We start from the raw sequence: 24628 nt of genomic DNA, 5'->3' as shown, positions 1-24628 counted from the left end.
CTTCAAGTTGGGTGTAGATTAGTAAAAAAATCTTATCTAACTTACTGCTCTGCTCTTTGCTCCAGACCCCTGACTCGAAGGCTCCTAACTGGTGGCCACGAGGGACGTGCCGTTTCCACACTGTGGCTGGCACCGAGATCCCATCACGAGCAGTAACCTACAAAATAGCAATGGTGCTCCTTGACTGCCTGTGCTAGAGCTAATGGGTTACACGGCATGGAAGGCTGAAGCTTTTGCTACTGACGTACCTCCAGTGGGATCTCTTGTGGCTTCAGAGAGCACACAACTCGCTTTGGAACAGCAAAATTTTCACTAACTGATTCACAGGCGGCCAGCAGAGATTCTGAAAGAGGATCACCAATTACCAAACACCCACTGAATAAGGACAGCTAGCTAAATCAAGGTACCCAGTAAAGGAACCAAAGAGTGGGCCTTAAAGTACAAATCCACCACCAAACACCATAATAGAAGGGGATTTTCAGATGCTTCTACTTTGAGATACAGGTTTAAAAAAATAATAATTACCGCAGACATTTTATTTCTACAATTGTCTCCAGGGCTTGTTCTAAATGAGCCATTAAAAGGTCAACTCCACCCAAAACAGATTTCATTTTTACGTTGTGTCAAGTTGAATCACATGCTGGATTTATAAGCCCGGTGGTGAGATACAACCACAACAAATCCCAACTTGGCCCAGCAGTCATGGAGATTACAAACCCAAATGGCAGTACACTGTATGGTCAAAAGTTTGGGAACACCTGCCTGACCATCACACCTATATGACCCATGGAATATTTTGTAGGGCTGCAACAGCTGATTGATTATAATCGATCATGAAAATAGCTGGCGACAACTATCAGCGGAGAGAGGGGGAGGAGGGAGAGGGGAGAGAGAGACGGGAGGGGGGGGGAGAGAGAATATTTTTTTAAAACAATAAATTAATTGAAAAAATAATGCGGCAACTAATTGATGATGAAAATAATCGTTAGCTGCAGCCCTAATATTTTGTAATGCCTTCCCCCCTCCCAGATGTGTGTGAATTTGTGCCCACTCAGCCAAAAGAGCATTTATGAGGTCAAGTGCAGATGTTAGAAGAGAAGACATGCATACAAATCTACCCCCAAGGTGATTATCAGGGTTGTGTGCAGGTCACTCAACGTTCCTCCACACCAAACTCCTCAAATCATGTTTCTATGAAGCTAGTTTTGGGCACAGTCATGCTTGGACAGAAGACGACTTTCCCCACAAGGTTAACACACAATTTTCCAAAAGTGTCTTTGCATGCTGAAGTATTTATAGTTGTTCCCTGAAATCACCTGAACTCATGACCACCACAGGACAAGTCATAAGTACACTTGTATTGTGATTGTAATGTCTTCCTTATATTGTAAAGCACTGCGCAAACTGTTGGCGCTATATAAATCCTGTATACGAATTATCATTTGGATTGGTGTCCACATATGTAGGTGTAATGGTCTGCAGTCCACAAACTGTTGCCAATATACTGCATCAGGCTCCCTTTAAAAAAATCTTAATGTAAAAAGAACATATTGGGGAGCCAAGTTGCAAAAAAGTGACTGCATTGTTAGGAACTCGTGAGGGGATGCAGTGACACAATACTGAGTTTCCTGCCACTGCAAGAGACACGGGTCTGCTAACTATGGCTAGTTAGATGACTGATGCTCAGCCAAATACAGAAGATCGGTTTTGGGAAAAGTTAGCCATAAATACTTCAAACTCATGTACTGGCTAGAGAGCTGCCAGACTCCTTTAAGCATTATCGTGCTTACCTCCTGGTGTTTGACATCGGCCACTGGGCAGTTCTACGTTTTGACTGGTGGACACGGCTTTTCCATGCTTCTGTCCTAGCTCACTAAGTGCCTGTTGTATGCCCGCAGGGTTGCTGTGAATCACACGGTCTACCCGATAGACAACGCTTGTATTTGGAGGAGGATGAGGAAGGGTTAGAGACTGTGAAGGACGATCTTCATGACTCCTGCCACTGGGACCATAAGAAAGATAATTAGTATGAAAATGTGAAGAGAACAAACTATACGTTATTAAGAAATACCGATGTATTGAATCACACAATAGCAACTCACCCTCTGTTTCTTGGAGAGGGCCAGCTTCTCTTCTCTCCACTCCTACCGCCGCCGCCACCACCACCGCCGCCGCCGCCTCGGCCTGGCCTCGGTCCACCAGGATGCATGGGTCTGCGATTCTGCCTCTCCATGACTGGTCTTTGACTGGAGAAGCTCCTTTTTGAAAGATCCTTCCTTTGGTCTCGCCCTCCAGTGGAAGGTGGACTGGATACTCCATTTTGCACAGGCATATCAGCCCTATCTTTCTTCTCTGTAAAGTCACTGCTTTCAGATGCAGTCTCCCATTCTTCGTTGGCCTGGTCGGAGTTAGCATTACATGGGTCGGGAGATTTATGTCCACGGCGGGGCATGACGCGTTCTTCTTCAGCCTGTGATGAGCGTTGGTGGTGCTCTTGTGTCGGTAACTGTTGCGGAGGTTGTTGAGGGCCTCCCCCATTTCCTGCCCGGGCAGCATTCTCCCTCTCTTGCTTTAGCCTCCGGAAGCGAGGTGGTTTGTCCTGCTGCTGAGCCCTTCCGTGTCTCCGTCTCCTAGGTGGAGGTGGAACCCGATCATCATTGGGTGCTGGCGGACTCATAGCCACGATCACTTTGTCATTTTTCCTCTCTGTTTTGTGAGGAGGAGGTGGTGGCTGTGCAGGAGGAATCGGAGGTGCTGACTGCTGCTGTTTTGGGTTAGCATTCCAGGACATAGACAATGGAGGTGCACCTCCTCCTCTACCTCTTCTTGAAGGCACTCCTCTTGGTGTAAAAATGCGCCCCCTACCGGAATCTCTACCTTTTTCTTGGTGCCTTGGGTTGCCTGCAGGCATTATATCTGTGTGCTGCTGCAAGGGAGGTCCTCCTTTCCCAGGGTCTTTCTCAGAAGGGATTGGTTCTGTCTCACTACCAGTTTCAGAGCCACGTTGCCTCCTCCTTTTAGGAACTTCTTCATACTCAGAACCCTCGCTGCGTGTTTCACTGGTATTCCGCTCCCGTCCTCCAGATCCGGGTAAAGGCTTGTTATCTGCATCCCCGTCATCTCTGTAGAAAGTGCCGTCTCTTCTGTACCCACCACGAAATTCACGGCTTCTTCCTCTGCCACCCCGACCTCGCCCATTATAGGCCCCCCGAAAGCCTCTCCCTCTTGAAAAATATTCTCCTCTGCCACGGCCTCTAGATGCTGAAACCATTGCAGGAGAGCTCCTAGCTGGAACAGGTATAGTCTCTTTTCTTCGTCTTGAAGGTGAACCTGTTATTTGTTCACCCTCCCTGCTAGTGTAGTTTGCTTGTCTAGGTTTCTGTGGCTCCGCTACCGTTGGAAGTGGTTGACTGACCTTGGCATCTTGATGCTCTTTGGTCACAATCTCCTCTCGTCTGCCACCCTTCTTGATAGGACCTGCCCGCCGCTGAGCAGGTGCTTGGTTAAAGGCTCCTCCTGTACCAATGGGCTCTTCCTGTCTTCGCTTTCCTCCTTCTCCGGGTCTTGGTCCCCAGCGCGTTTCTGTCTTGGACTCCCGGCGAGGAGGCGGTCTGTGGTACTCAGGCTTTGTAGTTTGTTTTTCAAACTTTGGTTCCTCTTTGGCCATTTCCTTCCTTTCCTCCTTCGGCCGCCCACTGCCGATTTCAACTTTGGATGCGTTATCTTGCTGTGAAGGTGGAGGTGCTGCTTCCCTCCGCAGTATAGCAGGTTCATCATCAGCCCTGTGTGCCTGGGATGAGGGGACAGACACTGGAGGTGGTTGAGATTCTGAACGTCTCTGTGCAATAGGCTGCGGTGGTATTTGGGATCCCCCAGCATGGTTATGCGGCTGATGCCAGGTGCGCTGCTCTTCCCCAGGGTAGCGATGCCCAACATGCGGTTGTTGGGTTGATGCAACAGCATTTTCTTGGTAAGAAGTGAAATTGCCCAAGTATGATGGAGGTTGAGCCTGCTGAGGAGCGACGGAACGAACGGGTTGAGCTTCACTTCTATAATTGAAGAAAAAAATAATAATTTACAACCAGCAAAAGAAACAAGTGAAAAAGTTCAGCCCACCTGTAGCTCAGCCATACGCAATTAACACATTTTAGGTAGCTTTGATCAGAGGGTGCCCTAACATACCTGTATTTTTAGCAGACCGGCACCTAAAACTTTCTCCGGTATAACCCGAAGAGTAAAACTTCCTGTGTCCCTCAAAGGACAAGAAAAAAAACCTAAATTAAAGAGGTTGATTTTTGCATTTTTTCAAAAACAAATGTCATTTCAAATGAGTAGCCTTTAGATTACTGAAGTGCGGCCTGTGGATGAAGGCACAATTGGGGGTCTGGTGAGACTCCACTATGAGCTGTAGTGAGATTCCATGTCATGCGTACAACAAGCTTGAAAAATAGACACTATTAGGACACTAAGCTAAAACAGAGCTTTTACGGCCTGCAAAAAAGGTAAAGCCAACAGGAAGGAGTAGTGCCTTTCTGCTTTAGCCTAGTGTCCAACCTCCCACAGGCAGGGCATATACCAGAGGAAGAAATGCTGGGAGAAACTGCTCTATTTTTGGGGTATTTTCATGGCTCCATCCATTCCATGGTTCTAGAATAAATAATAAAACGCCTTTTTTACATTTGTGAAGAATTTGTCAGATATGCAGCTCGTTTTGGTTTTACGAAGTATCTACTATGTTGGGATACCTCACAAGCAGAGCAATACCACCCTATAATGTCAATGAGTCTGGCCACCCTTGCTCAAATATATCACATACTGTATACATTCAGTCAAAATGACAGGGTGGCTAGGTGCCAGGTTTAATTAAAAATGTCAATACAGCAAAGACTTGAGTATTTCCCAGCAAATATTCTATAGGTAATATAAAAAAACAAACTTCAAGCAACGTGAAAGTCATTGCGAACATTGAATGAAAACAAGTGCACAAAAACATCTCCATAGAAAACAACAGCTCCACCACCTACCTCATATCCCGCTCCTCTTCTTCGGCACTCGGTCGTAGAGGAGATGCTATTGGCCGTGCTTCGGCAGGATTGTACATCTCGTTGCCCCACATTACTTTGGAGTCTGCGGGAGGAGTCCCTCGCTCCCTCATTAGCGAAGCATGTCGCTCATATCCATCTGATCCTGACCCCGCGCTGTCTGATCGCTCACGGGACATCAGTCCTAGAAACAGAATTCAGCAAGTCAGAACAGGAAATAACTGTACGATTGGGGCAGATTATATAGAAGGTCTAGCTGTTATGCCGAGCACAAAGATAACTGCTGCCATCACCAATTCACATAGGAATTCTTCAAACAATAAATACAAGTACGCATTCCCAAGCTGAGAGAAGACAGCAGGTTTTTACTACTGGATGTATAATGGCAAAAGACTTGGATGGAGAAGTATAATGGCAAAAGACTCGGATGGAGATGTATAATGGCAAAAGACTTGGATGGAGTTCCACAACTACTGCTAATGTGTTTGCCTATAAAACTATAGGACCCCTATAAAGGAGTGAGTCTATTGGGCTCTACTGCTTTGTACAAGTAACTCATTCTAATCCCTGGGGGTCTAAAAATGGGGCGTTTACAGAAATTACAGGAGGACCAAGGACAGACATTACCTCAAATAGGCAATGTAAACCCAAGGTTTAATGAACAAGCTTGGAGGAAGGCACAAAGAATAGACACTAGTAGTGACCTTCTACCTACATAGAGTTTGTGAATAACATAAGTCTCTGAACAGAAGTACAAATATTTTGACAGGTAAACAGTTCACAGCTCTGCTTTAAGCTTCAGGCCCCGTTCACATGTAGCGACTTATCGCGCGATTTCCATCCGTGATATCGTGCATTTTTGCAGCGCCATATCGCGAGAAGTCGCCGGCTAATGATAGTCAATGGAGCTGTCTTAGCTCCATGTCGCGCGTCGCGGTTGCAAGTCACTTCTACCGGACCCTTTTTTCGGCGGATTATGCGCGATTTTGCTTTTTTTCTATGGAGCCCGACGGAGAAGGTCGCGCTACCGTCGCTGGATCGTCGCCCCGAAAGTCGCGCTATCCCGGCCGCTGCAAAGGTATGTCGCTACATGTGAATGGGGCCTCAAACTAACTACAGTAAACTCTGTTACCCGGTATTCAACTAACCAGAACTCTCATCTAACCAGTAAAAAAAAAAAAGAAAAATCCCCTGCGTACTCACTGTTTTGCTCATCTGCCGCATGTATTATCCTGCAAATGATCATGTGTCTGTTTGTCTTAATTTGCTTTTCATCACTGCATTTCAATATTAATATGAAGTCTATACAGAGTTTACGTTATGGGGTATGGCATTAGTTACCTATTTTTAATAGTAACTCTCAAGCAACCAGAAACTACATTTATTCGGAATCTACCAATCCCTGTGGATGCTGGATAATGGGGAGTTTACTGTATATAGACACAGAGTACCCTCAGCGATTCCAAACTATATTTCAAACTCCAGCCAAAACTATTTTTCATGCTTTTCGAGGAAAAATCTGATCCGCAGTTATGCGATTCGTTCACATCTATGTGCAGCAGGCTCAGCATATTTGTGCATAATGTCCATGAAAAAGGCCATGGAAATACATGGTAAATGTGAGTTTTTAAATATTCTGCAACACGGAAATTCTACATTATTAAATGATTTCTACGCTTCTGAAAATGTGAACATATTTAGAATACACAGAGGTACAAACACGAATGCTCGTGTCGTGGTGTGAAAGGTGTACTTGGGTTTTAAATCTGCCCAATTCTCTGTTCATGTGCTGCCACTGCTCACCTGTAGGGTGAACTCCCGCTGGGGGAGGGTAATAATCCATGGGTCTCCCTTGCATCATGCGTGGATCAATGAAAGGAGGAACCATCACCCATCGAGGGTCATAAGTGACGTGAGGCGGCAGGGGGGCAGGTGGCTGCGGTGTGCCCACAGGAGTGGTCCTTCCCATTGACCCTCCTCCATAGAGTGTTTTCTGTGGTGGCTGGGCTGCTGACAGCGGTTGTGATGGAGGAGGTCCAGCAGGGGAGGGTGGCGTGGGCTCTCTGTTCTGTTGCCATTGCTTCATCATCTGCTCCTAATACACATAAAACAGAATACATCTAAATCAGAAAGCATAACAGGACTATAATTTCCTTCTGTCGTGCTACTTGTTAGAATTATGTTCATGTTTAACAGGTACATCAAATCTCTTGCGAGTATGAACACTTAATCCTTGCATCCATAAAACAGAACACTTAATCCTTGCATCCATAAAACATTAAACTGAAAGAGGCGACAATAGACCAGATTCCCCAAAGTTAAAGATGAACTCCGGACGAATTTCTGCAGCTAGGTAATTATTAATAAAAATAAATGTTCATAAAATGCAATTAGTTAAGAATGAAAATCTAAAATTTTAGGCCTTTCTGGAAGGAAAATCTTTGACTGTTTCAGGTAGTGTTGGAGCTTGAAGATAAGCCCCACCAAAAAAATCCTACTGGTCCACGACTATAAAGGGCAGCCTCACTAGCCAATAGTAATATGCAGGAGGTAGGAAGGGATGTCTTCTGTACAATTGGCCAAGACAGAAAGGTATTTGAGGCCATTGAAGGTATACTGGCATTTGATTAGCCAACTACACTTTATACTTTCAGCATTTTTTTATGCCCAACGAGTCTATTTAAATATATTTAACAGATATGTTAAAGTGCTTCTTGCGATGAGTTACTGTGCCCCTCTCTAGAATGAATGCAGCCCCTTACAGTGTGTTCTATTTCTGCTCCCATTACCTGTTGCTGACGCTGGAAGCGAGGTGGCAAACTCTTCTGAAACTTATTGTATCCTCCCTGGGAAGGTCCCGTAGCTGGCGGGCGGCTCACAGCAGCTGGTGCTGGCTCTTGTTTGGGCTCTGGCCGGGGAGGTGGGCTTGGTTCACGCTTTACCTGGGGAACTTCAGCTGGTGGCAGAGCTACTATAGGCTGCGGAGGAGGTTCAGGAGTTGCCGCTGGTTCCACCACTGCAAGAAGGAAAAAAACAGAAGGGACGGTCATACAAATACATAAAAAACACTAAGTTTGAAACATGTGAACTCATTTTCCCATTAGTTCTACTGGACAATCTGCATTTAAATTTACACGCAACATGAAATATTAAAGCTGAAGGTTAATCTGCTTATATATTTTGCATTCTATTGCTTCTCCCTCCTCCCTCATCAACGTGTTGACTACATTTTTTAAATAACCTTATTCTAAACCAAGTCATGACATCACTGGGTCTCTGTGCTTCTGTATTCATTGGAGGAAGATCATGTCTGGTAGAAGGGGCTGGGAAGGTGTTGTACTTAAGTTCCAGAAAACATCACATCACCCAGTCTCAGTGCTGCTCTCAAGAGCCCTCAGGCCTGATGCAAGTAGTGGCTGGATCTTGGAAAGAGTTAAGCAAATATCAAATTGCCCTGATGGGTGAATGAGAATATGGGGATGTGGACATTCTTAGGCAGGCTGCATTAACATAGAGTGCTGAGCCTCTATAACTGGACTAAAAATAATCCAATGACTGAAAGGGAGATGCCAGGGACAGTCAGGCAGGGGCAAGAAGATAGATGATGCTGTGCGTCCTGCAGCCAAGAAAGGAGACGAGCCCTATCTGACTTGCTGAAGCTTCTATTGCAAAGCTCACAGTGTGCAGTGAAATCAAAGCAAGCCATTTCAGTCCAGGAGATGAACCAGTACAACTGTACAGGACTAAATGAAAGGCTGGAGATCAGTTTTAAAGTGGATATCTGACTTCAGAGTGACATCCCTGCAGCCTGAGATGCAGGAAGAGGTACAGTGGATGACAAGAGCTCAGGATAAGTGTAGCAGACCAAAGAACAGAGGAGCGGTGGTGGCACAAAGTCATTGGAAATCTGTCCACACATGGCTTGTCTAAGATATCATACCAGGGGCATTCTGGGCTGGAGGCTCCGGCACATCAGTGGCCCCATTCCTTCCTGCCAATTCCGCCTCTTCTGGCGCAGGTCTGCGTTTCATATCTAGTCGCTTGAGTTTCTCAGCGCATGCGGCTCGCCTCTCTTCCTCCATCCTGCGTTCCTCCTCTTCTCTCCTTCTCCGAGCACGCTCCACTGCCTGGGAGATCTCAGAGGAGGACTGCTTTCTGCGCTGGCGCCATGCTTCATCCTCATCCTCTGCAGGTGCCACAGCCACGGATGCCGGCGGCTTTTCCTTAAAATAGGAACAAAATATGAAAGAAAGTTAAAAGTGTATCTGCTAAGAGATTGATAGAAAGGCAGACACTGTTTTTATTTAACTCAGTGATGGAATAATGGAAAAGTGAATTATAACCATCTTTCAACAGGACTACGGTAAAGATATAATTAAAACAAAATAAAATAATCCCACCTAAAAATGTTGCAACATACCATTCATTCACCCATGAACCTGCACTGCATTCCGTGTCCTACTGCACCTGCACTGCATTCCGTGTCCTCCTGCAGCAGTTTTTTCTGGCTGATGTCCAGCATCAAGCCATTTCCTGTGACCACAGCTCCTGCATGTACATCTCGGTGTACATTCCCGTCATCTACCAAGTGCCAGGATGAATTAACTCCCCTGTGTGTGCCCATGGGAGTTATGCCATCATGGGCCAGCTGATCAGGATGGCCGAAGACGCTGAACTCAAAAGAAGCAGCGGCGACAGTGACTAGGGACATCGCAACTGTTGTAGTGCTGGAGGACTTCCTTTGGCAGGTAGATCTGCCATAATGTTCAAATATGCCGTGCATGCTTGCACATAATGACAAAATCCCTGCGTGCCAGCAGTGGACTTCAGTTCTGCCTTAATCCTTCACCGACCTTCAGAAGATAATTTTGTGCAGAAGTCAGCTTTTTGACCACAGACATCAAATCCTGTGGGGTACTCCAACTTTCAGATAGCAAGTTGGGTGACCCCTTTTCTTTTCCCTGCATTGTAGGGTAATGCAGACAGTTTAAAAAAAAAAAAAAAAAAAATCACATACAAATACAACCAGCACAATAATAAGTCAAGCTGTGTGCTCACTAGAAACTCTTTCCCTTTTTACAACTCATCTAAAACTAGACCAGTTTTTAAATATCACTATAAACTGTTCTAAAAAATTGTTCTTGGAGCGGTTCCTTAGACACTTTCTATATACATAGAAGACTCACCTTGTGCTCTGGCTGTGGCCCCCGATGTGCAGACTGTCCCCTTTGAGGAGGGGGAACAATGGCAGTAGGTGCCGGTAAAGGCTCCAGAACGCGATTCGCCTCCGTCCATGCAGCTTTGGTTGGTGGAGGCTTCTCCTCTGTAGGCGAGGCCTTCCTGGAATCAGAGGTCTCCACCACATTCTGAGGTGGGAGCACCGGCGGCTTATCAGTGAGAGAGACAGGAGACTCCCTGCAGATACAATGAATCAATCATATTAAAGGCACAAGATCAGAGGACACAACATACTCAGAACCTAATAAAAGGCTTTTTTGGGGGGAAAACGAGGAGCAACACACCTCTTTTCGTCTGTATCTGTATCCTTCCCATCCTCATCATCGCTGAATTTCAGCTTCTCGGTATAGTCTACCTCTTCATGGGCCCCTGGAGAAGGTAAGAGAATCAGTGGGTCACTGATCGTGAACAGAGATCACTTAACGCAGAACAACAGAATCCAGTGACCAGTTATTCACCTGCCCAGCCATCATCCGTCTCTTGATCCAGCTCATCAAATTCTTTCAGGTCGTCTTGCTTCAAGATAGATGGGCGGTTAACGGCTTCAGACAACCTGGGAGCGTTTTGGGGAGCACGTGGAGGAGCCAGCCGTGGAAATCTACACAGGAAGCCAGAGACTAAATACCCCAAACTTACAAGCAGCATGAACAGTTTATTAAAAAAAAACGGTGTACCTGTGCACAGATGATAGACAATGAAGTATTTATATATCCTTAACAAGAAGAAAAATAGCTTTAAACCGAGCAACCGCTGACCTCTCTAGCTACTTCTACTGGGCAGTGATCCATCATGAAAGATCCTGAAAGATCACAAAAATACTCTAAAGTCAAGATTCATGGCTTAGTTAACGTTTCAGGCCATGATTCATGTTACACTCATATTTAGGGTGAAACACAAAACAAGTAAACCACCTCCACCCCCTTCCCTGAATTTCAGAGTCATTCCCCCTCTGCTGTCTTCAGTTGATATTTGAATTTGGTATGGCTGTACATGGCTCCGCCCTGCAGTCACATCAACGAATCAAAGGATCTTTGAATGAAAAGACTACAAGCCCCATCTACCATGGCAGAGGGGCTGGCAGATCTCAATGGCGCACAAGTGCAGTGACGTCACCGCACTTGAAGTCCACCGATTACTTCTTCCAGTCCTATAACTGAGGTCTATACCTCCGTATGTGCCTAGTGCTGGGGGAATAGTCTGCAGGAGCCTGTACATTGCACCCACAATCCACTGATCACCATTGCAATGCTCAAATGCAAAAAATTAATGATTGCACATTTTTCCTTTCATTGTGTGCACATTTATTCTTTTTCTTCAAAAGGTGAACAAAAGGTGCCTTTCAGTCTGTTTCTAACAGCTTAGAAACATCTAGCTCGTGTATGCATTAGACGGCTGGCAGCCTGCCACGATCCTGCTCTCCATACAAAAATAAAGGGAAGCTTTGATTTCCGTTCCTCTCTTATGATCTTTGAAGATAAATATCCCCACAATGCCTTCAGCTAAACAGCTGGATGAGGGCTGTTTTAAAGTGCTTTCTACTGCTTGTTCAGATATGTTAATCCTTCAGTGTGCATAGCTTGGGCACAGCTTGAACTCAAAATCTGCCGTATTACAGGGAACATCAAGAAACGTTAATTGTGCCTATGCAGTACCCAGAAAGATTTGACTTTTGTGTTGGAAGTGCGCTTGAAAAATATATCCGCAGTGTGAGATCATCTAAGGCCTATCTGCTGCCTCTGACTGATGGTCCATCAGTTGATCTGTGCTTCCTCCATCTGTCCTATTGCTTGGGGGGCTGGGGAAGGATAAGAACCTCTATCAGGTTATTACATGTATGTGATTTTCTGCCCCTGTGAAAGCAGGACAAATAATGAAGGAAGATGGAGTTCTGGGACAGGAAGACACAGACATTAATAAGGACCTCACAGAGGTTCTAACCCCTCCCCATTTTACTAATATTATATTTTGTTGCATACTATGTCCCCACTGGACAGATGTCAAGCATGAAAGTATTAGACCCTAAAATTCTCCGGCCATGCAATGTACTCAAGTGAGTGATGGGAGAAAAATAGAAAGAATCTTACTGGCTGATATGAGCAACACCAGCATTTCCTTATAGAGCTGCAACAACTAATGGACTAAATCGATAGTAATCGATGAGAATAGTTGGCAACTATGCTCATCGAGTGAGAGACTGAGAGATCGAAAGAGAGACTGAGAGAGAGACTGAGAGAGAGATTGAGAGATCGAGAGAGAGACTGAGAGAGAGATTAAGAGATCGAGAGAGAGAGAAAATTATTTTATACAACCAATCGATTAGTTGAGAAAATAATCAGGTAACTAATCGATTATGAAAATAATCGTTAGCTGCAGCCCTAGTTCCTTACCACAAATGAACCCCTCTCTGTCACCATAGATAAGGCTAAAAGTTCTCTAGTACCTTGGAGCATCTGGAGCGTGAAAGCGGAAGGCTCCTTGTGGCCCATACGGAGGAGGGAACGGCAAATATGGGGGATACATCTAGGAAAATAATAATAAAGTAAGACTACAAAAACATTTCTGCAGTGACCAATAGTGAATATATAATTAAAATTCCTATTCTAATACATACTGAGCAATTAAAAAGACACTGGTACTCTTCCCTTTCTGCCCAACCCCACCTCATCCTGAACCACTGATACTCCCCTCTCAAAAGATGTCCTGTCACTTCTTCCTTTACCATAGCCAGCACAATATACCTGGCTGGGGAAGCACGTGACCTCATTCCACTGCAGATACTTGTACCTGCACAATCATGTGATCATTATGTGCCAAAAGGAAAAATAACCAATCCCAAAAAAGTTAAGCCACAGACCTATGTCATAAGTCGGTGGTGGCAGCAGCAGCAGGGACATGTACACAAAGTCCTGGCAAGCAGCTTGCATGTGTGATTGCATCTGAACAAAGGCAAACAGCTGCAGTCCTCACACGGTCACTGCTTCGTACAGGCTGAGCACCTCAAGCTGTCTCAAATCAACTGGGATCCCTGCCCGAAGGAACCGTAGCCGGACATAAAAGCCGCCAGTGGCTTTAAAGTGTTTATAGAGCCCAGAATGTAGTAGCCAGAAAATGTTTACTTTTGTTACTTTTAACTCTTATACATGCCCTTTATTCTTCTATTTCTGAAGTATACATCAAACACCTGGTGATCCTGCCAGCAGCTTCAGCTTCGTGGATTGTCAGGACCATGATAACAGGTTACATTGTGCTGTCCAGTGAGTTCCCTGCAGCAGTGTACAGGACACACAGCATTCACTATGCTATCACATAGTCAGCCTGTAATTACATATGGCCACCTTACTTCAAAGGCCATCCCTAGCTTTAGATTGAAAGTGGCTCCGGTTAGGAGTATCAGTGTCAATACAGCAGACTCTGCCACCATTGCTGGGAGCTATAGGAGGAAATTGTAACCCAGCAGTCACATGACCACAAATAATAATGAAAAAAAAAAAGATTGTTGTGGAGCATTTGAAACGTTTGTGTAAACGTATTATGCCAAAATGAGATAGTGTTATTGTGGGCGGGTTAGCTGACCAGACTTTACAGATGTTTTAATACAAGCTATAAAAATGGTAACCTAACCCATGTTACACTTATACCTAGCTGCCAGTGATAGCTGCTTTCTTTGGACTGCTTAGGGAGTGGCACAACCAGCAGGATATTATATATATTTTAGGGCAGTTTGTTTAATAAGATGCTAAGAAGTGCTAAGAGGGCAACCCGTTCCCAAAAAGAACTATGGTCAGGCATAATTTATAATTAGGAAAATTAGCCTGTTTGCAGAGTTCTGGATTCTCTCTACTGTCTGGGCTGTCCCGCATTGTGCAGTTTTATGATGAAGGGTGAAGGATGGAAATAAAAAGTCACAAAAAATAATAACACATTTAGAATAAACCTGCCCTGTCCTAATAGTTAAAAGTTACAGTTTGTGAAAGTTGCCTGTAGGTACACAAACCAAAAGCATTACCCTACATCCAGGATCATCTTTTTTAAAGTGACACTAAAGGCTATTATTTTTTTTCACCTCCCCCCAATGTTAGTGTCAGGACTTACCTTAAATGATGCCTCTTTATTCGATCATCTTCTTCCTTACTGTCCTTTTCAGCTGTCCCTCCAGTGCTGGTGCAGGTCTCTGATCCAGCGCTGACTCCTCTTCTCTGACGTCCTACGGTGTCTATCCGGGTGCACACTGCTCCATAGACTTACCTTGCGTCTCCCGGCCAAACATCTGAACTGCGCAAGCGCCCGCCCCAAGATCCTTTGCGGCCTCCCGAGACTCTTCAGATGTTCGGACGGGAGTGTGCGGCGAAGACACAGGTAAGTTTAAACCTGTTTCAAAAGGTTTTTGTTTTTTTAAGTTTTGCATATATCAACTGCTTGCTAGCCATAGATATATGCAAAAACACGCGAGGGTTTAATAACCCTTTAAACACTTGTGCTTGGCTTAGAATATTATGACTGTGTAAATAGGCTTCTATGAGATATCTGCATTCTAATTTCTGATAGGCCAAAGAGTACAAAGAGTACAAAGCCGATACTGTTCCCTGGCTACAAGTCTACGGTGTCCAATGATAATACCGGCCTTTGTATTCCGCACTCCCTCATTGCTGAATGGCAGCACAGTCAGAACTTATTAGTGTGCTTTGATCATGCTGAAGAAAGATGTGTTTGATGTGTAATTACAACACTCCAGTGGTATACCATATTTGTCACTACTAATATTACTCATCCAATGTGAAAAAAGAGCTACATAGGGAAGCAATGGACATTACCCCCTAACCCCAAAAGCATTATACAAGGAAAATGGAATAAAAATGTTGCATCAAGATACAGACTTCTGTAATCTAATGTAAAAAAAAAAAAAGAGAAAGTAACAGTGACAGAGGTCTTTGCATACTCACGAATGGTGGTATCATCCCCCGATATGGAGGGAACTGTTGGTGAGCAGGGGGAGGCAGCCCTTGACGGGGGGCTGGCTCATTGCTGGGGGCGTGTGCCATGTCAGGAGTCTCACGGCCATCCCCATCCAGGGAGCCTGGAGCCAGCCCCCCCCTCCCGCCCCCGTCCCTCCAGGAGGTGGCATCTGTGGAGCAGAAACAGACAGTCAGCAAGATCAATTACATGACAGCGCATAACATACAAAAAGGGGGAAACACAACCAGATCTGGCAATATGGGGACACTAGAGCGTCTCCTATTGAAGGCCTTAATAAACCAGGAGCCTGGCAAAAATCTTCTTCTAAAACTGGACTGGCTAGACACTATAAAGCAGTGGTTCTCAACCTGTGTAATCTCAGGACCCACATTTGTCCTTGGTCATTAAGTTGTGACCCAAGTCGCACCGCATTGTGGTACCGTGCATTCCAGTGCGGGCGATCGAACTGTGTTTGGGAGGTGCGTTTGGGGAGCCATTCAAATGAATGGCAATGCAACACACCTTCCACACCTGAATGTGTGGTAAGGTGCATTAATTGCATGGGACTGTGCGATTAGTGCGCTGTACTAGTGTGAATCTGCCCTAAAACACACACACCTAAATTTTGTTCTTTTTTTAAAGATCCATCCAGTCTCCCTATCTGATGAGAACTGGAGTGGATCCTCAGCCTGGGGTCCAATGCGGGCTGCTGCGCTGTAATGAAGCTCCATCCATATGTGCATTGCTTGTACAGTTCCTTGCATGCCCTGTAGAGGTGCCTCAAAGCCATACCCCCACCCAAGCTGACACTTGGCACTGGGCAGCATATTGTGAATGGCTGCTTATTGTGAGGACTGACATTGCTGCGCTAGGGGGAGGCTGAGAAGCCTCTCACCTAGAAAAGTGAAAGGCATGCAGTGACCCACTGAACATGGGGTTGTGACCCACTTTTGGGTCACGTCCCACCAGTTGAGAACCAAGGCTATAAAGTATTCTAGACTGCAACCTGATGGAAGCCCCATACACAACACAATCCTTACTCTGGGGGCGGAGGCTTGGTCCTGGCCCATACGACACAGCGGAGGTGTTCTGGTCGTGCCCACTTTTGTCCTGGTCCCCAGCCGCCTGCAGGGTTGGAAATTCCTCTCGAGAGAATGGCGACAGTTGGCTTGATGCCTTTCCACCTACCAGGACAGTACAAAGAAAAGAAGAAAAAAGGTATGCAAATTATAGTACATCTATCCAATTACAGTATATACAAAAACAGGAAACATGGCTTCACTTAGAGTAGCTTTTGCCACTCTATAAACGTGTGCAGTTCTACTGCTGCACAAAATCAATCAAATTAACTTTATTGATCACTATTTAAAAAAAAATAAAAATCAGGAGAGGGACTACCAGCCAATGGATTCCATCAAGATGGGAGCCATTATGTGCACTTGAAATCAGATGACTATAAGTCAGCCTCTCCTCTGTTAGGCCTTTTATTGGTCAAAGTAAAACTTTCAAATGAGGTGGAAATGGATTTACCCCGTCCAATCTGGCCCCCTCTCTCTCTCCCCCCGGCTATACTTACCTTTGGCTGAACGGTCTTTCCCCTTTGCCGATGCGTGTGTATTATTCATACTTCGTACTCATGTGTAGCCCTGCACTCTGGATTTTGAATTTAGTTTGCGCTGACCAATGAGTGCTCGCCATTTGTAATCCAAAATCCACAGAACAGGGCTGTGAAACATTACTGGAAATGGATAATACACCCCCACCAGCGGCCGGGAAGGATTATTCGGCCAAAAGGCAAGTATAGGTGGGGGCGGAGGGAGGGAAGGGGGGGTAGATTGGATGAATTACCCTTTAACCAATCTCCAGGTTTCATGACGGTGCCTGCTCTTACTTTTACCACCCACCCCACTGCTGAATGCCACCATAATAAATCCTATGCCATTATAGACTTTTTGAATGTCACTAGCTCTGCAGGAAGACCCAAACAGTTCTCCACCAATAATAATAAACAGAGAGGCAGCGTGAGGGTCACATACCCAGACGTACAGTACTGCAAGTACACCTGGTAGGATCAGAAAATCTTTATGAAATGCAGATGAATGAACAACCTGCTACCTGTGTACAGTAGTAATGTGTTTCATGCACTTCTTATTGATGTTGCTATTTCAGAAGAAATGATCTAATTGTACTGGTTATTGCCAGTAGGTATGCCACAGAGCTTGTGCTGATTTTTTGGGGAGTGTAACACAGACGTGTGAGTAAAGACAACACTCTCTTGCATTTACTGTTGGAGGTGGTGATTTCATACAGCGATATTTGTACTGTCTCTTTGCAATTTGTTAATAATTACACTACTTTTGGTTGGCCTGATGCAGCCTGTAGTAACCAATGCCTTTGTTTCTTTGCAACATGCATGTGATTATACAGGTAGGCGCCATCCAATTTAGGTTAGACGATACCAAGTCTTACGGTGATCCAGCAGTCAATGTTTACTCTTATTTTTCTACTGGTGCTCAGTAGTTGATTGGGGAAGCATTGGAGCGTGCTAAAGGTCAGGGCAGACAACTTATTGTGCGTGCTACCAAGCCACGGCATTATTTATTTATGTCTGTACGTAGTTTAGGTTTCCTTGAAAGTAAATAGTCAATATATCCTTGGGAAACTGGCCTCTCAGTGAAATACCATGCACTCACAGTTCTTTACCTAGCAACCCTAGACTTTGTGAAATCCCAGGTGCCCTCATGTAAATATTACCTTTAGCTACAAGTCAGAGCTTTGACCATTTCCCTTCTACTATTGGCTAGTAAGGTCACTCATTTTGATGGCCAGAAAACAAGGAAAAGAAGGCTTTGGTCCAAATCTCTAACTTTTCAAGTGATCTCTATATTTTCATACTAGCATCCAGGGTTTCAGGGAGGCTGAAAGAAAACATGCAAATAGAATAAGGAGCCGGCAACTGCTGACCTATCCTTCTGAAAATGCTACTCTCCCTGCTATCACGCTAATGTCATGGCTTAAACAGTGATGTAGAGAACATATGCAGGATCAGGAGTGCTGACTTCACTCTGATGTTCTATTCTATGCTCTCTTTCCAGGTTAGTAAGTATTAACGCCAGACTCATACTTCAGAGAAGAACAGCAATAACAATTGTTTGGTAGATCTAAAGGCGTTAGTACTGCCAGATTGTAAGGTGTGCGCTGAGCATTGGGCAAGTGGGTTTGACGCCGAGCTGGTCACCTAAATACTGTCACATTTGAGTGTGCGCAGAGGTGACCAAGTGGCAAACTTTGATTACACTGAACCAACACTGTGCCACGTTACAAGTTACATACCATCTCCTTGTGCTACATGTGTGGTACTGGCTTGTGCCCAAGTCTTTACCACGACGACGGCTGGTTGGGGGGGCTGAAAATGAAAGAAAGACAATATTTAGCAGCAAATTAATTTCCATGTTATTTAAAACACATCAAACAAAACATTTTCCATGTGAATAAGGCAAGGCAGACCAACTCCAAATTCTATGAAATAGTATGAATCCACAGATTATACAAATAGCAAAACCAGTCCCTATTGGACGATGACAGACCATACAAGTATATAATATATAGGAATAGCCACAAGCTATTTCTAAGAAGGATTCAAGGTGTAGCGCTGCATGACAGTACCTCTTGAGGAACTGGGGGTCGCTTCGACTGGTTTGATGCAGAAGTCTGTGAAGCCAGCTGTGGCTGCGACTCCGGCTGCGGTGCTGGAGAGGCATCGGTACTAAAGTGGGAAAGAATAGATTAGGAAAAAAATGAATAAAATAAAGGGACAATGAAATGGAATTATTCAGAAAGGCAGCCTTGTCAGAGTGGACAGAGGAATATCCCCGATAAGTTCAAAAAGTGAACTGGTTTTGTCTGTTCTTCAGAAACCACCATTTGAACTTCAAATGGTGGTTTCTGAAGAACAGACAGAACCAGTTTGAGATCCCATGGATTCACTGGGGCATGTACAACGGGGGACAATGTGAGGCACACCGTGGACGAAGGCCTTCAATAGGAGTGAGAAGCAAGTGGTCTCTGAAAAAGAATTGCTAGGGCTGAGATTTGACCCTTCATGTTACTCAAGACTTGACCAGGACAGGATTCGTCCCAAGGTGTACTTTCTGGGATGGAACATCCTTGCCACACACGAGACGTATACCTTCCAGGTGTGATGGTAGACATTGAGCAAATTCAATATACTAGCCTTTAGAAGCATAGGGATAACCAAATCAGATAGGCCCCTATAGAACAGGAAGGGGATAAAAGGCTAAGATTACCTTGAAACCGTGTTACACCTATATGTGTATTCAGGATGTAACAGGAAACATGGACACCTCACTGGGTGGGTAAACGGTCATTTAAAAGCTGCATGTTATGTGTGAAGAGCTTCAGCAAAAGTATACAAATCTTACCTTGTAGCCTGCCGGCTTCAACACTACACAGTCGTTAGTGAAGTGCTCCGGTCACATTACCTGCCCCTCTTTACTACTTGACCATTCACAAAATTCCTTGTTTTTAAAAAAAAAAAAAGAGAATACAAGGAGTTCTGTGATTGGAGGAGAGATGATGTTACCTCCCCACTGCCTCCTCTACAAAATGATAATTTTTTGGCTTCAAATCATTCCATTTGTTCTTAAATCCCTCATCCTCATAGTTTGAGCCGACGTGACACAATGAAACTGTCACACGTCGTCTCAATAGAAGTGAACACATAGCGTCGCTCGCTCACTTCTCGATCATCTCCCTGCAGAGAGCCGTGACTGTCACTTACTGCTCCCCGCAGGGATTCCCCGCCTCTGATCCTCCAGCGCTGACTGGAGGAATGGACGGGGAAGGGGCGGATACAGATGGCTCTGCTTCTAGATAGGCAGAGCCAGCTGTCACTCACGCAGCTGGGTGGATCTCGACAGTAATGTCGGGATCCGTCCCGGCTGCGGCGGTCTCAGTATACGGCGAGCTGTAGCTTGCGATATACTGAGCTTTGGGTCACGGAAGGAGGTTAGTATATAACCTCCCGTGACCCTTAAGAGAACTTACTTACCTCATAGTTCTCTTTTAAGTTTTGATACATTTTACCATCACAGTAGAAATCCACGTACAAATACAAGAATATACAGCAGAACTTTTTACAAAGTACAACTAAATAAGAACACTGCTTGCAGAGAATAGAACTTGATGCTCAACCACAGACAGCATTGCAGCTCCTCACCTCTTTGGCTCTGGTGTATCCTGCTTGCTTGCCCATCCTGATCCGTCTTTGGGAACTAGTGAGACATTTGGGTCATTCCCTTTATTTTCTGCTTTCAGACTCGGCAGGTTTGCTGGGGGGGGCATACGCCTGGCAATGGCAACTTTACCGAGACTCTGCAGGCCATGGCGGGGGGTGACTAAGAAGAAAATATGTCAAAATTTAAAATGTACTTTTTAAAAATGCTCCAAAATCTGTAATAGCCAAAAGAACCACACAAGGCATTAGAAAATTCGAGCATGGGGGCTGATTTATAGTGTATTAACACAGTACATAGCTGTGAACTCTGCAAACAATGTGCATCACTGCCACTAGATGGAGCCGAAGAGCATAGGCATTACCTAAAACCTCATCCCCTTATAGTGATAGTAATACGCTATGCAAACACATTATAAATCAGCCCCATGTTGTCTCATTACAAGAACCATGTGTAGTCTTACTCAAATTCTGGTGTACTTTGTGTATTTCTTTCAGATCTGTGCAACTGAAACAACTCTTGCCTCTGAGGAGGTTGCCTGTAACAAAGTCACTGCTGCTCTCCCTGTGTAGGGTGACTGTTCTTGTATTGGCCCCTTGTAGTCTTCTGCAGACAGATTGTAGTAGGAGGACCTGTTGGGCCCCCTACCACAGCTCTGCTCTACGAGTAGCTCAGTGATACCAATGGTTTTACAAGGTCATTTGTGGGTTTGCAAATGCATTAGATGCACATAACGTGGATTTATATCCGTATATATTTAAAGTGTCTGGGCCTGGAGTTCACCTTATGTAATGTTCTGCTCAAAGTTCCCATTGTGTCCTTTATAAAATATAATGGAAGAATTCACGGTTCATCTCGATAACCTACAGCAAATTTGGTATGCAGAACGAACACTTTGAACTCCATTCCCTGAGCAAAGGACTATAGACACTGCTTAAAAATATAGTCGTTTGGACCAGCAGTTTATAAGTGCAGTTTCCTAGTAGAATAGGGAGCAAATCTTTGATTTTGGGAGCTCAGTATGACACTGACAGACGATAAATGAAACTACTCCTATACAGTTATCTTCATCAGCAGGAAGTTCTAATGCAAACAATATGGCTGTGTTATGTCCGAGTGAAAACTGGGCTCACTCATCCTAAGCAGAGAGGTGTATATATAGCCCAAAGGAAAGGAGCAATGAACAATTTGCTTGGCCTAATACCCATCCTAATGGGAACATGGCCTATTACCAAATGGTCTGCTGTGTCCCAGGTTCAATGAAATCATACAAATGGAGGACCTCTATAATTGCTGTAGCAGTTCAGGAGCACAACCCAGAAACTGTCCTTCAGTGTGAAAGATTCCATTGCCAACATACGGCAGCCAAGCTGCATGTGAAAACACACAGGATGGTGCAAAGGCACCGAGGTAGCTTTCAGTTCAACGGGTACCAAAAGTTTTCTTTCACCCTCTGTGCCATTCCATGTGCTGAAAGGAACGTATATGGCAGCTACATGGATAAGAAGAACCAGACCCGGACAGTGTTCTTTAGGGTAATATTCCTCTGTTATACAGCAAATGCATTACCTTCACAGACAGGCCTGCTAAAGGTGGCTCTGCTCACATGTCGTACTTCTCATTTCATAGCCGGGGGCACCACATGGAGCTGCCAGAAAAACAAACTACCTAACAATTGTCTTACCTGCTGGTTTCTGCACCTCTAAGGACTTGCCCTTGTATGTATCAAACAGGTTGAGGGACGAGTACTTCTTGCCATCCTTCCCTTTTGCAGTCTGCCCCGGCCGCTCTGACATTGCGGGGGAAGCTCATTGAGTAAAGACTGGAAGAAAAAAAATTGAAGGAAAAGGGAACATCAGAGAAAAAAAAAAAACAGTCTGGCCCTTCTAAAACTTTAGCAGATCACAATTACTTGGCCATGTCATTGCGCCAATTGCAAGCAAGCTAATCTGCAGCTATTGCAGGCTATGAACATCAACTGCTTCAGTGTGGCAGCTTCAGCTGTACTTTCTATAGCTGCCACCATTATAGTATTTGCCATGTCTGCCATGAACTGGTCACCAAGTCCTAAGGATCTATCCGTATGGAAAATCCAACATTTATTAAGCCAATGCCCTCTCCAAAATGGCTGCTGGGACGCATCAAACTAGCAGATCAAGCCAAGACGCTCCTTCTAGAGGATAAGTATGGTCATTATGGATTATAACCATACACCAAGTATAGTCTCACTCTTGTGAGGCCTACTGAGCAGTAAAAAGTGATCGGATACAATTTGTGACCCTAAAGCAGTGGTTCTCAACCTGTGTAACCTCGGGACCCACATGTTTCCTTGGTCATTAAGGCGTGACCCAAAAATGATTTCATTTCTGAAACATTTTAATTTATTACACAAAACAACTTGTGCAGTATTCAGCAATATATATTTTGCTGAAAGGAAATGAATTAAAAAAAATTAAAAAAGTTTATAAAGAATAAAAATTAAATATTTCTTGAACCACAAATTCCCCCTCTAGTTCTCTCTAATGCAGATGGGCCGGTCTATGCAGACATGACGCCGCGACCCACTGCAGAGGGTGTCGCGACCCACGAGTTGAGAACCACTGCCCTAAAGTATTCTCCTCCAAGCTCCATTTCCATTGTATTGTGGAATGTGGCCAAATCTAACCTCTGCTTGCAGGAAGTAAAGAAGGTGCTGCAAAGGTTATGGGCAGTGCGGTTCGTGTTATTTTGGTATGGTTGCAAGTTTACTTTAACTATACATTGACAGCGAGGACAGTATTTTATGTACAAATGTATTAAAGAACACTCCTCTTAGATCAGATCAATCAAGATGTCACCGACAGGCATGGACTGACACAAAGGAACAGCAAGGCACAACCACTGTACAGCACCCACAAACATAGAAAGGTTGTCCAATGTATAGGCACAATCCATCTGACATCCTCCAGCAGCAGCAGGCAGAACATTGCCTAGTACCATACTGGGTGGGATGGCTGGGTTGGGCTCCACTTTCAAACCCATCTTGTGAATGTCAGCTTCCAAAATCAACTGAGCCATCTGCATCTGGTAGAGACACAGTCTAGAACAGCGCTTCTCAACCTGTGTAACCTACGCACTGTAGGTGTAATTGCGTGTAAAGTGTGTTAATAGCACGTTTCTGTGCGATTAATGTGCTGTACTAGTGTGAACAGGCCCTCTAAAACACTGACATACATACACAGCCACAATCTCATACACTCTCGGAAATTCTCACACACACACACAAAAAAATCCGGTGCTTAATTGCTTACTTGATTCATCAGCCCAGAATGGACTTGCAGTGGAAAGGAGGGGAACACTTATTTCAGGTGACAGTAGTGTCTAACCCTAAATGGTGTCTCTGGAATTCAATTTTGTTTTTTGGACTATGATCTGATGGAATACACTGACCTTAAAGCCGGCCTGTACCCATATCTTTAAAATAACAACAAACACACCTTTAGAAATATTTAGTAATGACAATCTACAAGCACATACTTCTAGATAATTGCCGGCTTTGTATTCTTTGTACACCTTATTTCTCTTTTCTTCCCCAGTCTTCTGACAGTGGCCATGTTTACTAAGGGCTGGTTACATTCCAGAGGTATTGGACCTCTGGAACGTAACCCAACCGGCTCCCTGGGGCGTGGCGGTGCACTGAAGTCAATGCACTGCAGCCACGCCCCCTGCCTAAACGCGTGGCACATTGGTGCCTGCATTCCGATCCAGTACGATCTGCAAAAATGCTGTGGCACGGGGAGCTGGCCGGTTGGCATTTCAGAGGCCGAACACTCTGGAACGCACTCTTTGTGGTGTGAACCGGCCCTAAGGGCAGACTACTAGCTCTCCTATTACTTCCTGGAATCTGGCACATGTGACTAGGACATGTGACCATGCACATCATCTCAGGGGAGGAAAATGCCTTCCCTTGAGATCTCCTGAGATTACAGATGAGATTTCCCAGCAATGCTCTGCTGATGACAAGGAAATCCCAGAGTGCATTGCTTTGCCAAACTGAAGTCATTTTGCCCTTTCAAAGCAGGAAGTGAATGCTCTGCAAGTGTTACCTTACCGGAGTGTTCTATGCATAGGTACCATTCCCATACATCCCTGCTGAGGGAC

The 24628-nt window shown here is 44.8% G+C and overlaps 1 protein-coding gene across 2 annotated transcripts in view; it reads right to left on the bottom strand.

Annotated features, from left to right (window-relative positions):
• Positions 1–24628, bottom strand: part of PRRC2A (proline rich coiled-coil 2A) — a 64897-nt gene that overhangs the window by 18050 nt on the left and 22219 nt on the right. Inside the window, exons 2-19 of one of the 2 annotated variants that reach the window (XM_018564772.1) lie at positions 22173–22314; positions 20473–20650; positions 18900–18999; positions 18567–18639; positions 16274–16417; positions 15221–15402; positions 12721–12800; positions 10739–10878; positions 10565–10649; positions 10229–10457; positions 8983–9265; positions 7832–8058; positions 6846–7137; positions 5025–5226; positions 2103–4049; positions 1791–2002; positions 249–343; positions 46–157 (exon numbers count right to left, since the gene is read on the bottom strand). In XM_018564772.1, the coding sequence (XP_018420274.1) occupies positions 46–157; positions 249–343; positions 1791–2002; positions 2103–4049; positions 5025–5226; positions 6846–7137; positions 7832–8058; positions 8983–9265; positions 10229–10457; positions 10565–10649; positions 10739–10878; positions 12721–12800; positions 15221–15402; positions 16274–16417; positions 18567–18639; positions 18900–18999; positions 20473–20650; positions 22173–22284 (4693 nt within the window). In that variant the 5' untranslated portion in view covers positions 22285–22314. Of the gene's footprint in view, positions 1–45; positions 158–248; positions 344–1790; positions 2003–2102; positions 4050–5024; positions 5227–6845; positions 7138–7831; positions 8059–8982; positions 9266–10228; positions 10458–10564; positions 10650–10738; positions 10879–12720; positions 12801–15220; positions 15403–16273; positions 16418–18566; positions 18640–18899; positions 19000–20472; positions 20651–22172; positions 22317–24628 lie in introns of both variants that reach the window. The other variant, XM_018564773.1, reaches the window with a different exon arrangement.

This window comes from Nanorana parkeri, unplaced genomic scaffold, assembly GCF_000935625.1.
Source record: "Nanorana parkeri isolate BGI_ZX_2015 unplaced genomic scaffold, ASM93562v1 scaffold779, whole genome shotgun sequence".
NCBI lineage: Eukaryota > Metazoa > Chordata > Amphibia > Anura > Dicroglossidae > Nanorana > Nanorana parkeri.
The sequence above is the reverse complement of the archived record's forward strand: the minus strand, read 5'-3'. Positions and strand labels throughout refer to the sequence as shown.